At 49.0% G+C, this 15,280-nt stretch overlaps 1 protein-coding gene across 6 annotated transcripts in view; it reads left to right on the forward strand.

Annotated features, from left to right (window-relative positions):
- The window catches only part of HSPG2 (heparan sulfate proteoglycan 2), a 173,273-nt gene that overhangs the window by 143,529 nt on the left and 14,464 nt on the right, over positions 1-15,280 (forward strand). For 4 of the 6 annotated variants that reach the window (XM_056795621.1, XM_056795625.1, XM_056795622.1 and 1 more), the window contains 12 exons: positions 6,317-6,451; positions 6,547-6,731; positions 7,101-7,296; positions 8,548-8,727; positions 8,804-9,064; positions 11,372-11,552; positions 12,331-12,428; positions 13,236-13,502; positions 13,797-13,906; positions 14,416-14,563; positions 14,652-14,768; positions 15,182-15,199. In XM_056795621.1, the coding sequence (XP_056651599.1) occupies positions 6,317-6,451; positions 6,547-6,731; positions 7,101-7,296; positions 8,548-8,727; positions 8,804-9,064; positions 11,372-11,552; positions 12,331-12,428; positions 13,236-13,502; positions 13,797-13,906; positions 14,416-14,563; positions 14,652-14,768; positions 15,182-15,199 (1,896 nt within the window). The remainder of the gene's footprint in view (positions 1-6,316; positions 6,452-6,546; positions 6,732-7,100; positions 7,297-8,547; positions 8,728-8,803; positions 9,065-11,371; positions 11,553-12,330; positions 12,429-13,235; positions 13,503-13,796; positions 13,907-14,415; positions 14,564-14,651; positions 14,769-15,181; positions 15,200-15,280) is intronic. The other 2 variants (XM_056795623.1, XM_056795626.1) reach the window with 1 other exon arrangement.

Genomic DNA, 15,280 nt, shown 5'->3' on the forward strand with positions numbered 1-15,280 from the left:
CAATCTGTAGGTATCTAGGATCTATCCACAAGCAGAGGACAAACTATGGGAATAAAAACACCGAGGAAAAGCAACTGCTTGACTACAGGGGTTGAGGGGATATGACTGAGGAGAAACTCTAAATAAACACTCTGGTGCAAACACCAACAACATGGAAATGGGTTCGAATCAAGAACACATGTGATACCTAGTGGAATCACGCGTTGGCTATGGGATGGCGGGGTGGAGAGAGAAAATGATTTTTGTCTCCAATGAATAATGCTCGGAAACAACCAAATAAAATAATGTTAAAAAAAAATCCACTGGAGGAAGACTTGTATGGGAAGGGAGAGAGAAATACAGCTTAGAGTTTGTTGTAGGAACCATCTAGTCCAACCCTACCTTATTTGGGTCAGAGAGCTAGAGTTGGAAGGGACTTTAAAGGTTATCTAGTTCAATACCTACATTTTGACAGCTGAGGAAATTGAGACCAGAGAGATTAACTGACTTTTCCAGGATCAAACAGGTAAAATAAGTGGTAGAGCCAGACCTTATGAGTGGAAGTTCAACACTCATTTCAATTTTAAAATAAAAAAATTAATAATTTAAAAAAAAGAACTCTTCCAGTTCTATATTCTAAGATCCCTTCAAGCTCTTACATTCCATATTTTAAGTTTCCAAGCTCTTACTTTCCATATTCTAAGTTCCTTCTCTACTCCGTGTTATTAGGTCCCTTTCATATTTACTATTCCAAGCTTTCTTCCCAGTCTAATGTTCTGTGTTCTAAGGTCCCTTACTCTGATATTTTTATTACTCTATTCTAAAGACCCTTCCAGCTCTACAGTTCAGAATTCTAAGATCCCTCCAAGCTCTAGCATTCCATATTCTAAGGTTCTTCTCAGCTCTATGTTCTTAGGTCCTTTCATAATTACCATTCCAAGTTTTCTTCCCAGTCTAATGTTCTGTGTTCTAAGGTCCCTCCTAACTGACATTTTCTGTTCTAAGTTCCCTCCAGCTCTGACATTCTGTGTTCTAAGGACCCTCCCAATTCTGGAATTCCATATTCTATAGTCCTTCCTTCTCAGCTCTAAATTCTATGTTCTTAGGTCACTTTCATATTTATTCTTCTTTCTTTGAAATCTAATGTTCTCTGTTCTAAGGTCTCTCCCAGATCTGACATTCTGTGTCCTAAGGTCTCTCCCAGCTCTGACATTCCCTGTTCTAAGGTCTCTCCCAGCTCTGACATTCCCTGTCCTAAGCTCTCTCTCAGCTCTGACATTCTCTGTTCTAAGATCTCTCCCAGCTCTGACATTCTCTTTTCTAAGATCTCTCCCAGCTCTGAGATTCTCTGTTCTAAGATCTCTCCCAGCTCTGACATTCTCTATTCTAAGTTCTCTCCCAGCTCTGACATTCTGTGTTCTAAGGACTCTCCCAGCTCTGACATTCTGGGTTCTAAGCTCTCTCTCAGCTCTGACATTCTGTGTTCTAAAGACTCTCCCAGCTCTGACATTCTGTGTTCTAAGGTCTCTCCCAGCTCTGACATTCTCTGACATTCTGGGTTCTAAGCTCTCTCAGCTCTGACATTCTCTGTTCTAAGGTCTCTCCCAGCTCTGGCAGTCTCTGTTCTAAGCTCTCTCCCAGCTCTGACATTCCCTGTTCTGAGGTCTCTCCTAGCTCTGGCAGTCTCTGTTCTAAGCTCTCTCCCAGCTCTGACATTTTCTGTTCTAAGGTCTCTCCCAGCTCTGACATTCTCTGTTCTAAGGTCTCTCCCAGCTCTGGCAGTCTCTGTTCTAAGCTCTCTCCCAGCTCTGACATTCCCTGTTCTGAGGTCTCTCCTAGCTCTGGCAGTCTCTGTTCTAAGGACTCTCCCAGCTCTGACATTCTCTGTTCTAAGGTCTCTTTCAGCTCTGACATTCTCTGTTCTAAGATCTCTCCCAGCTCTGGCAGTCTCTGTTCTAAGATCTCTCCCAGCTCTGACATTCTCTGTTCTAAGGTCTCTCCCAGCTCTGGCAGTCTCTGTTCTAAGCTCTCTCCCAGCTCTGACATTCCCTGTTCTGAGGTCTCTCCTAGCTCTGGCAGTCTCTGTTCTAAGGACTCTCCCAGCTCTGACATTCGGGGTTCTAAGCTCTCTCTCAGCTCTGACATTCTCTGTTCTAAGGTCTCTCCCAGCTCTGGCAGTCTCTGTTCTAAGATCTCTCCCAGCTCTGACATTCCCTGTTCTGAGGTCTCTCCTAGCTCTGGCAGTCTCTGTTCTAAGGACTCTCCCAGCTCTGACATTCGGGGTTCTAAGCTCTCTCTCAGCTCTGACATTCTCTGTTCTAAGGTCTCTCCCAGCTCTGGCAGTCTCTGTTCTAAGATCTCTCCCAGCTCTGACATTCTCTGTTCTAAGGTCTCTCCCAGCTCTGACATTCTCTGTTCTAAGGACTCTCCCAGCTCTGACATTCTGTGTTCTAAGGTCTCTCCCAGCTCTGACATTCTGGGATCTAAGCTCTCTCAGCTCTGACATTCTGGGTTCTAAGCTCTCTCAGCTCTGACATTCTGTGTTCTAAGGACTCTCCCAGCTCTGACATTCTGTGTTCTAAGGACTCTCCCAGCTCTGACATTCCCTGTTCTAAGGTCTCTCCCAGCTCTGACATTCCTTGTTCTAAGCTCCCTCCCAGCTCTGACATTCTGTGTTCTAAGGACTCTCCCAGCTCTGACATTCTGTGTTCTAAGCTCTCTCCCAGCTCTGACATTCTCTGTTCTAAGGACTCTCCCAGCTCTGACATTCTCTGTTCTAAGGACTCTCCCAGCTCTGACATTCTGTGTTCTAAGCTCCCTCCCAGCTCTGACATTCTCTGTTCTAAGGTCTCTCCCAGCTCTGACATTCTCTGTTCTAAGGTCTCTCCCAGCTCTGACATTCTCTGTTCTAAGGACTCTCCCAGCTCTGACATTCTCTGTTCTAAGGACTCTCCCAGCTCTGACATTCTCTGTTCTAAGGACTCTCCCAGCTCTGACATTCTGTGTTCTAAGCTCCCTCCCAGCTCTGACATTCTCTGTTCTAAGCTCTCTCCCAGCTCTGACATTCTCTGTTCTAAGGACTCTCCCAGCTCTGACATTCTCTGTTCTAAGGTCTCTCCCAGCTCTGACATTCTCTGTTCTAAGGTCTCTCCCAGCTCTGACATTCTCTGTTCTAAGGTCTCTCCCAGCCCTGACATTCTCTGTTCTAAGGACTCTCCCAGCTCTGACATTCTCTGTTCTAAGGACTCTCCCAGCTCTGACATTCTGTGTTCTAAGCTCTCTCCCAGCTCTGACATTCTCTGTTCTAAGGACTCTCCCAGCTCTGACATTCTCTGTTCTAAGGACTCTCCCAGCTCTGACATTCTGTGTTCTAAGCTCCCTCCCAGCTCTGACATTCTCTTTTCTAAGATCTCTCCCAGCTCTGAGATTCTCTGTTCTAAGATCTCTCCCAGCTCTGACATTCTCTATTCTAAGTTCTCTCCCAGCTCTGACATTCTCTGTTCTAAGGTCTCTCCCAGCTCTGACATTCTCTGTTCTAAGGTCTCTCTCAGCTCTGACATTCTGTGTTCTAAAGACTCTCCCAGCTCTGACATTCTGTGTTCTAAGGTCTCTCCCAGCTCTGACATTCTCTGACATTCTGGGTTCTAAGCTCTCTCAGCTCTGACATTCTCTGTTCTAAGGTCTCTCCCAGCTCTGGCAGTCTCTGTTCTAAGCTCTCTCCCAGCTCTGACATTCCCTGTTCTGAGGTCTCTCCTAGCTCTGGCAGTCTCTGTTCTAAGCTCTCTCCCAGCTCTGACATTTTCTGTTCTAAGGTCTCTCCCAGCTCTGACATTCTCTGTTCTAAGGTCTCTCCCAGCTCTGGCAGTCTCTGTTCTAAGCTCTCTCCCAGCTCTGACATTCCCTGTTCTGAGGTCTCTCCTAGCTCTGGCAGTCTCTGTTCTAAGGACTCTCCCAGCTCTGACATTCTCTGTTCTAAGGTCTCTTTCAGCTCTGACATTCTCTGTTCTAAGATCTCTCCCAGCTCTGGCAGTCTCTGTTCTAAGATCTCTCCCAGCTCTGACATTCTCTGTTCTAAGGTCTCTCCCAGCTCTGGCAGTCTCTGTTCTAAGCTCTCTCCCAGCTCTGACATTCCCTGTTCTGAGGTCTCTCCTAGCTCTGGCAGTCTCTGTTCTAAGGACTCTCCCAGCTCTGACATTCGGGGTTCTAAGCTCTCTCTCAGCTCTGACATTCTCTGTTCTAAGGTCTCTCCCAGCTCTGGCAGTCTCTGTTCTAAGATCTCTCCCAGCTCTGACATTCCCTGTTCTGAGGTCTCTCCTAGCTCTGGCAGTCTCTGTTCTAAGGACTCTCCCAGCTCTGACATTCGGGGTTCTAAGCTCTCTCTCAGCTCTGACATTCTCTGTTCTAAGGTCTCTCCCAGCTCTGGCAGTCTCTGTTCTAAGATCTCTCCCAGCTCTGACATTCTCTGTTCTAAGGTCTCTCCCAGCTCTGACATTCTCTGTTCTAAGGACTCTCCCAGCTCTGACATTCTGTGTTCTAAGGTCTCTCCCAGCTCTGACATTCTGGGTTCTAAGCTCTCTCAGCTCTGACATTCTGGGTTCTAAGCTCTCTCAGCTCTGACATTCTGTGTTCTAAGGACTCTCCCAGCTCTGACATTCTGTGTTCTAAGGACTCTCCCAGCTCTGACATTCCCTGTTCTAAGGTCTCTCCCAGCTCTGACATTCCTTGTTCTAAGCTCCCTCCCAGCTCTGACATTCTGTGTTCTAAGGACTCTCCCAGCTCTGACATTCTGTGTTCTAAGCTCTCTCCCAGCTCTGACATTCTCTGTTCTAAGGACTCTCCCAGCTCTGACATTCTCTGTTCTAAGGACTCTCCCAGCTCTGACATTCTGTGTTCTAAGCTCCCTCCCAGCTCTGACATTCTCTGTTCTAAGGTCTCTCCCAGCTCTGACATTCTCTGTTCTAAGGTCTCTCCCAGCTCTGACATTCTCTGTTCTAAGGACTCTCCCAGCTCTGACATTCTCTGTTCTAAGGACTCTCCCAGCTCTGACATTCTCTGTTCTAAGGACTCTCCCAGCTCTGACATTCTGTGTTCTAAGCTCCCTCCCAGCTCTGACATTCTCTGTTCTAAGCTCTCTCCCAGCTCTGACATTCTCTGTTCTAAGGACTCTCCCAGCTCTGACATTCTCTGTTCTAAGGTCTCTCCCAGCTCTGACATTCTCTGTTCTAAGGTCTCTCCCAGCTCTGACATTCTCTGTTCTAAGGTCTCTCCCAGCCCTGACATTCTCTGTTCTAAGGACTCTCCCAGCTCTGACATTCTCTGTTCTAAGGACTCTCCCAGCTCTGACATTCTGTGTTCTAAGCTCTCTCCCAGCTCTGACATTCTCTGTTCTAAGGACTCTCCCAGCTCTGACATTCTCTGTTCTAAGGACTCTCCCAGCTCTGACATTCTGTGTTCTAAGCTCCCTCCCAGCTCTGACATTCTCTGTTCTAAACTCTCTCCCAGCTCTGACATTCTCTGTTCTAAGGACTCTCCCAGCTCTGACATTCTCTGTTCTAAGGTCTCTCCCAGCTCTGACATTCTCTGTTCTAAGGTCTCTCCCAGCTCTGACATTCTCTGTTCTAAGGTCTCTCCCAGCCCTGACATTCTCTGTTCTAAGGACTCTCCCAGCTCTGACATTCTCTGTTCTAAGGACTCTCCCAGCTCTGACATTCTGTGTTCTAAGCTCCCTCCCAGCTCTGACATTCTCTGTTCTAAACTCTCTCCCAGCTCTGACATTCTCTGTTCTAAGGACTCTCCCAGCTCTGACATTCTCTGTTCTAAGGTCTCTCCCAGCTCTGACATTCTCTGTTCTAAGGTCTCTCCCAGCTCTGACATTCTCTGTTCTAAGGTCTCTCCCAGCCCTGACATTCTCTGTTCTAAGGACTCTCCCAGCTCTGACATTCTCTGTTCTAAGGTCTCTCCCAGCTCTGACATTCTCTGTTCTAAGGTCTCTCCCAGCTCTGACATTCTCTGTTCTAAGGTCTCTCCCAGCTCTGACATTCTCTGTTCTAAGGTCTCTCCCAGCTCTGACATTCTCTGTTCTAAGGTCTCTCCCAGCTCTGACATTCTCTGTTCTAAGGTCTCTCCCAGCTCTGACATTCTCTGTTCTAAGGTCTCTCCCAGCTCTGACATTCTGTGTTCTGAGGGCTCTCCCAGCTGTGACATTCTGTGTTCTAAGCTCCCTCCCAGTTATAACATTCTGGGTGCTCCTAAGAGAGGAGGATGGGGAGAAGATTAGGGAGCCTAAAAGGGTGGAGAACTGATCTTCTCTCACTCTCCGTTATGCTTTCCTTTGTAGACAATGTGCATCTCAGCCCCAACGGCTCTATCATCACCATCATGGGCGCTCGGCCCAGCAACCATGGGACCTACCGTTGTGTGGCCTCCAACCCCTACGGGGTGGCCCACAGTGTCGTCAGCCTCAGTGTGCAGGGTAAGCATGGAAGGCAGCATCTCTGGGAGATGGAGATGTTACTGAGGGCCTAGCCCAAATGGGTCCCCTGAACCCTGCTTCCCTGCCTCCCTCAGGCCCCCCCACAGTGTCCGTGCTCCCTAAGGGTCCCGTGCAGGTGAAGCTGGGCAAAGCCATCTCTCTGGAATGCGTCAGTGCTGGAGAGCCCCGTCCTTCTGCCCGCTGGATGCGCATCGGGACCCCGCTCAAGGTGGATCACCATCGGACTTTGGGGCCCATGGACAGCCACGCTGTGCTGCAGGTGAAGCTTGGGGTCCAGGTGGGCTATAGGGGTTCTGTTAAAAAACCGACCCAAGAAGAGGGTACGATAGGGTAAGAAATGGGGATGCTACGATAATACATCTATAACCCAGATTAAATGATTTGCCAAGATTTGCCAGGAGAAGAGAGAGAGCCAGGCCTGGAGACACGGGCGGGCCTAGGTTCAAATCTGGCCTTGGATTCTTCCTCACTGGGGGACCCTGGGCAAGTCACTGAACTCTAGTGCCTAGCACTTCCCTACTTGGAAGAGTTGCTTCCTAAGGATTCTAAGACAGAATATAAAGGTTTGAAAAAGAGTGAAAAGAAGGGGCTGCCCCTGCGGCGGGGCATTCTCTGTGCTTACCCACAGATTACAGAGGCCCAGCCAGAGGACGCAGGCACCTACGTCTGCTTAGCCCAGAATGCTCTGGGCTCTGCTCAGGCCCGGGTGGAGGTGAGTGTGGAGACAGGCACCACAGCCCTGGGGACCCCAGAGGTGCGAGTGGAAGAGGCAGAGATGACCGTGGAAGCAGGGAAGACGGCCATCCTGCGCTGCTCAGCCACAGGTAAGGGAGGGGATGCCCCCTCCCAGGGGTCAGGGGTCAGTTCCGCCCGGGGGACAGGCCTTCGAACATAGGATCAGAAGATGGTTCTGAGAACTGGGCTCAGAGTGGCAAGATTGAACAGCAGAGGAGGAGCCCTATTTAGAGTCAGAGAAAGCAGGGTTCCGATCTCACTAGGGCCTAGTGCACGTTTTTAGACAAATCTTTTTTATCTCTCTATATGACCCATTTCCTCATCAGGTAGCTTCTGCAGCCCTCTCCAGCCTTAAATCTATTAAACCTATCCTCTCTGACCTCCAGCCCCATCTCTGATATTAGCTAGTGGGGGACTGAGCTCTTCCCATCACTTCTTCCCTTGGAGCCTCAATTTTCTTCTCTTTAAAATGGGAGCCTAGGGGGCAACTGGCTGGCTCCATGGATGAAGATCCAGGCCTAGAGATGGGAAGTCCTGGGTTTAAACCTGGCCTCAGACACTTCCCAGCTGTGTGACCCTGGCCAAGTCACTTAACCCCCATTGCCTAGCCCTTACCACTCTTCTGCCTTGGAAGTAATACATAGTATTGATTCTAAGATAAAAGGTCAGGGTTTTTAAAAAATAAAATAAAATGGGAATATCCCACCTCACCTATTTTCCTAACTCATTTGTAAATTTTTAAGTGTCCCAGAAATGGGTGAGAGAAGTATTGAGGTAGGCTGCTAGGGGGGCAGAGTGCTGGTCCTGGAGTCAGGAGGATCTGATTTCAAATCCAACCTCAGACACTTATTAGTGGTTCCCCTACTAATGCAGATGAGCCATCTGAGAGGTGCCGAGGCACTGAGTCCCCACATGACAAACCCTGTCTAGGAACAATGGTAGCATTTATTTGACCCCTTAGCTAGTGGGAGAAGGTAGGGAGTGAGGTACCCTGGAGGCAACCGTGCTGGTGGCAAGATGGCTTGGTGGGATATAAAGCTGACTCCTGTTGTCTGATCTAGGATCTGGGGTGGCCTCATTAAGGAGGCTCCTGAATCCCTCTGCTGTCCAGAGAATTGAAAACTGAGGAGATTCACAGCCTTTGGGGTGGGAGATGAGGGAATGTTTTCTAGAGGCCCAAAGGCAGCTAGATGGATGGTTGAATGGGATGAGAGTCATTTGGGGTGATTAGATTGGACTATTTCTAAAGGGTCTTCTACCTCTAACTCCTGTTAACCTTAGAGAGAGCTCCAGGTTGCTCTGGACTAACGCCAACTCCTTCTGTCCTTTCTCCCCGCTAGGCAGCCCCACTCCCACCGTGCATTGGTCCAAGCTTCGGGCGCCTCTACCCTGGAAGCATCAGCTGTCCGGTAACACCCTGATCCTCCCGGAGGTTGCCCAGCAGGACTCTGGCCAGTACATCTGCAATGCCACCAACTCAGCTGGACACGCTGAGGCCACTGTCATCGTGCACGTGGAGAGTAAGGCCCTGGCCCTCGGGAGCCCACCTGATCTGTGCTCTGCCCCCTCGTCACACTCCTTCTTTTTGTCTCGTAGGCCATCCCTATGCCACGACCATCCCAGAGGAGGCCCTGGTCGGAGTAGGAGAGATGGTGCAGTTTCAATGCCTGGCGCACGGGACACCCCCACTCACGTTCCACTGGAGCCGGGTGAACGGCAGCCTCCCGAGGCAGGCAGCTGTCCGGGGGGACCTGCTGCGTATCCATCCCACAGCCCTCGAGGACGCCGGCCAGTACCAGTGTCTGGTCACCAACAAGGTGGGCTCTGCCCAGGCCTTTGCCCACCTCCGAATCCAGGGTGAGTGGCACTTGAAAGGGGGTGAGGGATGCCATTCTCGGAACACAGGGCCTCACCCAGAACCAAAGATGCCCTGTCACCCCTAAACACCTACACCTTGATTGAGTTCATTCTACAAACAAGGCCCTGGCATCTGGGATGGAAATATAGAAATGAGAAACTTAGCAGTTGGTGACCTCAGAGGGCATCCTGGCTTTTAAGGGGGTACAGCACATACTCAGATAAGTTTTATATAAGGTGAGCCTATAGTCAGTAAGAGCCGAGTTCAAATTTGTCTTCAGACACTTACTCATTGTGTGACCCTGAGCAAGTCACTTAACCCTGTTTGCCTTGATTTCCTTATCTATAAAATGGAGATAATAACAGCACCTACCTCCCAGAGTTGTCAAAAGGATCAAACGAGATAATTTTATAAAATACTTGGCACATAGTAAGAGCTACATAACAGCTAGCTATTTTTATTATCATTAGCAGCAGCTAAGGCTCAAAGTGGGTAGAATAACAGGCCTTCGGTCAGGAAGACTCCTCTTCCTGAGTTCAAATCCGACCTCAGACACTTACTCACTGTGTAAGCCTGAATGAGTCACTTCATCCTGTTGGCCTCCATTTCCTCATCTGTAAAAATGAGCCGGAGAAGGAAATGGTGATCTACCCTAGTATCCTTGCCAAGAAGACCCTACATGGGGTCAGGAACGACTCAACAACAGTTACTATCATTATCATTATTGTTAGGGAGAGTTGAAGATAGATATTTAGGGAGGAAGAGAAGATTTCCTGTAGGGTGTTAGAGAAGGTTTCAGGAAAAAAAGTGGGCCCTAATCAGAGCTCTAGAGAGAAGAGAAGGCTTCTGAAAAGGGGACAGGATGAGGAGAGAAAGATGGAAGGAATGCCACACATCACTAGCTGTGAAACACCAATATGGCACCTACAGATGTGGGTGGGTATCCTGTCTCCTGTCCCCTTCAAGGCCTCTTTGGTTTGGGGTTTCCTCATCAATAAAATGATGTTTTTATTTTTGGAAATGCCAAATAATTTATTCTTCGTATTGACAGGGAAAAGGCGCAGGGATGTTATTCATCAATGGTCTATGATCTTTATTCAAGGATCCAATGCCTTAGGGTCTCAGGATGGGATTTTGCAGCTTTCTCCTAGGGTGTGCTTTCATGTCAATAAAATCAAATCAATAAAATTTGGATTCGATGACCTGAGGTCTTTTCCAGCTCCAGACCTATGAATCTCAGATCCTAGAATAATAATTAACATTTACATAGCTTGTAGAGCACTTTATTTACTATGCCTATCTACACCTTTGATCTTGTGAGATGGGTGTTATTGTTATCTCCATTTGACAGATGAGGAAACTGAGGCTGAGAACTCTGTGTGCCCAAAGTCACAAAACTAGTTAAGAGTTTGAAGTAGGATTTGAACTTGGGTTTTCCTGATTCTGAGTCCAATTCCATCTCCAGTGTGCCGCCTGGCCGGATAACAGAGAAGTGCAAATTATTTCTTTTTTTCTGTTCAATAGAAAGGTTAGACGAAATAATTTGTAAATCAGAGTACCTGATTTTGGTGTTATTCGATTCAACATGTATTTACTAAGCAACTGCTATGGGCTAGGCACTTTCCTACAAAGATTAAAATGAAACAATCCCTATCCTCAAGGAACTTCCATTCTATTGCTGTTATTTGTTTTTATTTTTTAAAGAAAAATCTTACCTTCAGTCTTAGAATCAGTACCAAGTATCAGTTCTAAGGCAGAGGAGTGGTACAGGCTAGGCAATTAGGGTTTAATGACTCACCCAAGGTCACACAGCTAGGAAGTGGCCAAGACCAGATTTTAACCCAGGGCCTCCTGGCTCTCAATTCACTGAGCCACCCAGCTAGCCCCATTCTATTGCTTTTAAGTGCTGCCTCTGTTCCTGATGATTTGTTGGCCCTTGGCCAGGTCCCTTGCCCTGGGCTTCATCTCAGCATCTGGATCCCTGCATTGGATGATGGCTGAAAGTCCCCTCCAGTTCTAAAGTCCGACGGATTCTGGGAGTATGAGGCCTAGGCAGACGGCGAGGTCTCTAAAGTCAGAAACTTGTTCCTTGCGGGGCTGGAGGGAGGGAGAGAATTTGTCATTGAAAATTTTTTAAATTAATATTAATTTTTTTTAAATAAATAGATTGATAAAGTCAGAAACTGCAGGTGCAATATGAAGTGCCACAAGCCAGACCTACTGGCCTCTTGTGCAAGCAGAAGGGCCAGGAAGGACCCGTGTCCTCCCACGTAGCGGAGCCATGACCTCCCGCCTTGTTTCTGCAGGTGCCCACCCTCCAGTGTTGGCTCCAGCCGTGCACATCACCCCCCAGCAGGAGACCAGGGGTATCGGGGGCAGCGTCGAGTTCCACTGCGCTGTGCCCAGTGATGCCGGGGCCCAGATCCGCTGGTTCAAAGAAGGAGGGCAGCTTCCTCAGGATCACACTGTGCAAGATGGGGTGCTTCGGTGAGGAGGGGAGGATGACATGGGGGGCAGGGTCTGTCCCCGGGATCCCCACCATGGAGTCTGTGATAGGGGGCCCCAGGGTCACAGTGTGGTGGAGGGTCCCAGGGTTCAAGCTCCACATGTAGAGGATGTAGTGACTTCAGCACCCTCTTAACAGCAGCTTCCATGGCAGCAGCTACACTTAAGGTTCACAAAGAAACTTCCTCACTGTCGCTCTATGAGGTCACTTAACTAATCAGTCACTGGGTAAACACTGACTAAGAACTTTGCTTAATGGATAGAGAACCAGGCCTGGAGATAGAAGGTCCTGGGTTCAAATGTGACCACCAATACTTCCTAGCACTGTGATTCTGGACAAATCCCTTAACCCCTATTGCCTAGCCTTTGCAGCCCATCTGCCTCAGAGCTGTCCTAAGACAGAAAGTAAGGGTTAAAAAAACCACCAAATTAAAGACAGACTGTACTGGGCTGAGAACTCTGATCCCAGCAGTAAAAAAGAATCCCTGCCTCAAGAAGCTTCTATTCTAATGGGGGAAGCCAGCACGAACAAGAAAGACAGGATGAAGTGAACTCGTAGCAGAGAAAGCTCAGGAGAGAACCCAGAAGCTCGAGGCCGGAGAGATGTCCATGCGCACGTTCATCTCCAGAGTGGCAGGACTGGTACCTGGTGGACTTCCACCAGGAGAGCGACGTGAATAGTTTAGAGTACTTTCCCGCTGGAAAACGCCGCTGTGGTTCTTTCTGTCATCCTGGTCTTTGGACTTTGATTTCTTTACAGGATCCAGAATTTGGACCAGAGCTGCCAGGGGACATATATTTGCCGTGCACACGGGCCCTGGGGCCAGGCCCAGGCTAGTGCCCAGCTAGTTGTTCAAGGTGGGTGAACGTCTAGTCTAGTCAGGGAAATCTGGAGTCATCGAGCCTCAAGCCTATCAATAGCGGGGCATAAGGGAGCCTAAGAAGAGAATGAATCTGAGGGACTTTAGATGGCCTTTTAAATCAGAGGCTCCTGGTCTCAGATACTTCCTAGCCATGTGACCCTGGACAAGTCACTTAATCCAAATTGCTTCACCCTTATTACTTTTTTAATTAAATTTAATTTTTCCCCCATTTACGTGTAAAAACCATTTCCAGTATTTTAAAAAGAATAATTCTCAAATTCTCTCACTCCCCCGTTACTTTTTTATTTAAATTTTATATTTTTATTTTATATAAATTATATATAATGTTATTTATACATAAATTTTATATATATATAATATTTATTACTATTCTTCCTTGGAACCAATACTTAAGATCAATTCTAAGATAGTAGGTAAGAGTTTAAAATAATTTTAAAAAGGTCTCAGGCAGCTTGCCCCCTAGCCTGGTGTACAAGCCTTGTTCTAGGGACATTGGCAATGGCAAAGCCGGCCTGGTAGCCTAACTCTCCAAACTGTTGTGCCCAGAGATCTCAGTGAATCTTCTCTTGTTCTTCCTGTCAGTACATTCTGCTCTTCATTATATAAGCCAGATTAGCTTTCTAAACTTCTATAAATTGCCTAGAGGCCACGTTGGAGTGGGAGAGACACTGGCGCCATTTTGAGGGCTGTTGGCTTCCGATTGCTGCCTCCTTGATTGTGATAAAAGCCAGCTAGTTAGGCTAATCATAGATTCCCCCCACCTCCTTCTCTTTCTCCCTAGCTCTTCCTTCTGTCCTCATTAACATCCGGACATCAGTGCAAACGGTGGTAGTGGGCCACGCTGTGGAGTTTGAGTGTCTGGCCTTGGGTGACCCCAAGCCCCATGTCACCTGGAGCAAAGTAGGGGGCCATCTGCGCTCAGGCATTGTGCAGAATGAGGGTACCATCAAGATTGCCCGTGTGGAGCAGGCTGATGCTGGACAGTATCGATGCACAGCTACCAATGCTGCAGGCACTACCCAGTCTCACGTGCTGCTGCTCGTGCAAGGTAAGGGCTGGCCTTCATCCCCCCAGTACCCCGCATGTCTCTCATCTCTCAAACATCTCTGTATCCATCATTTTCCCCCATCACCCGTGCCACCCATGACCTGGGGGTCTCAGAACTTCAGATGTGGCCATGCCCACCATTCATCCTATTTCATGCCAATCATGCCCTCCCAAAACGCCAGTCTCCTAACCCAACTATGCCTGTTACTTCCTTCTTTATACTCCCACCCACATCATCCCAGCCCCCCCACAGGATGCCAGTATCTCACCCTGGCTACCTCCTACCCCCCTGCAGCTTTGCCCCAGATCTCAGCCCCTCCTGAGGTTCGAGTGCCCGCTGGCTCCGCAGCTGTCTTCCCATGCATGGCCTCCGGCTTCCCGATGCCTGACATCACCTGGACCAAGGTAGGAAGCTCTGTGGGCCAAGGAAGAACTAGGAAGGTCAAGAGGAAAGAGGGAAAGACTGAAGGGAGGGGGTCAAGAGGAAACCGAGAGGCATAGAAGCACCTACTCAGGCAAAAACATCACACATTGCCTACCATGTCCCCCGATTCAGGGTAGACTTCCTAGCCAGGGATTTGTGAATCCTGAGCCACCAGACATAGATTGTGGCTAAGGGACACAGGATTCACATCTGAGAGCTGGGGGGACCTTAGAGGTCAGCTCCTCCTCCAAACCCCTCATTTTACACAAGGGGAAACTGAGGCATTGGGAAAGGCTTACTCGAGGCCACCAACTAAGAGAGTATCTGAGCCAGGCCTTGAACCTAGGTTCCCTAACTCCAAATCCAGCCACACCCAGGACCAGGGGCTTCTCTGAGAGAATAGACAGGATACAGTAGAAGGGCAAGTTGGCTCTGTCGGACCCCCTCAGAGCCAGTCGACGAAGGGGTTGAGCCAAGTACTTCATTTCAGCTGGAGGGAGACCTACCCCCAGACAGTCTCCTGGAGAACAATGTGCTGACGCTGCCCTCCGTCCGGCCCCAAGATGCCGGCACCTACATCTGTACCGCCACCAATCGCCAGGGCAAAGTGAAGGCTTTTGCCCGCCTCCAGGTGCCAGGTGAGGATGCCCTGATGCCAGCCTCCAGCTCTCCCCCGTTATGTCCAGCAGCTTCTACCCTCTGACCACTATGCCTCCTTGTCCACAGAGAGGGTGGTACCTTACTTCACCCAGACCCCACACTCCTTCCTGCCTCTGCCCACCATCAAGGATGCTTACAGGAAGTTTGAGATCAGAATCAACTTCAGGCCTGACGCTGCAGACGGTAAGAGGATGGACAGGGGGAGGGTGGGAGGGTCCCTGCCTATCACCCGTGGGGATGGAGGCCCAGTTAAGACCCAGTTCTCTATAGGACCCCTTCCCTGATATCAGCCCCCCCATCTGAGCCCTCCTAGAACTCCAAGCCATTTTTTGACCCCATCCCTCTCTTTTTCTATTCTCTCTCCCCTGCTCTCAGAGCACAGGCCAGCTGGTAGTTTGTCTCTCTCTCTCTCTCTCTTTCTCATACATTCTCTCTTCTTCATCTCTCCATGGTGCCTCCTGGGATCCCCTCCTGGGATTCTCCAACATGCTCTGTTCTTCGTCCTTCTCTGTCATATTCATCCATGCCCTCCCTCTTCCTCCCTTCCTCCCCATCCCCCTGCCTCTCCCCACTTTTCCCTGTTTCTGCCTGTCCAGCCCTCCTTCTCTATTCGGGTAAGTCTTCCTCCATCCCCACACACCCTTTGGGACTTTCCCCTCTCTCTGTCACTTTTTAGCAGGTTCCCTCTACTCTGG

Source organism: Monodelphis domestica, chromosome 4, assembly GCF_027887165.1.
Source record: "Monodelphis domestica isolate mMonDom1 chromosome 4, mMonDom1.pri, whole genome shotgun sequence".
Taxonomy (NCBI): Eukaryota; Metazoa; Chordata; class Mammalia; order Didelphimorphia; family Didelphidae; genus Monodelphis; species Monodelphis domestica.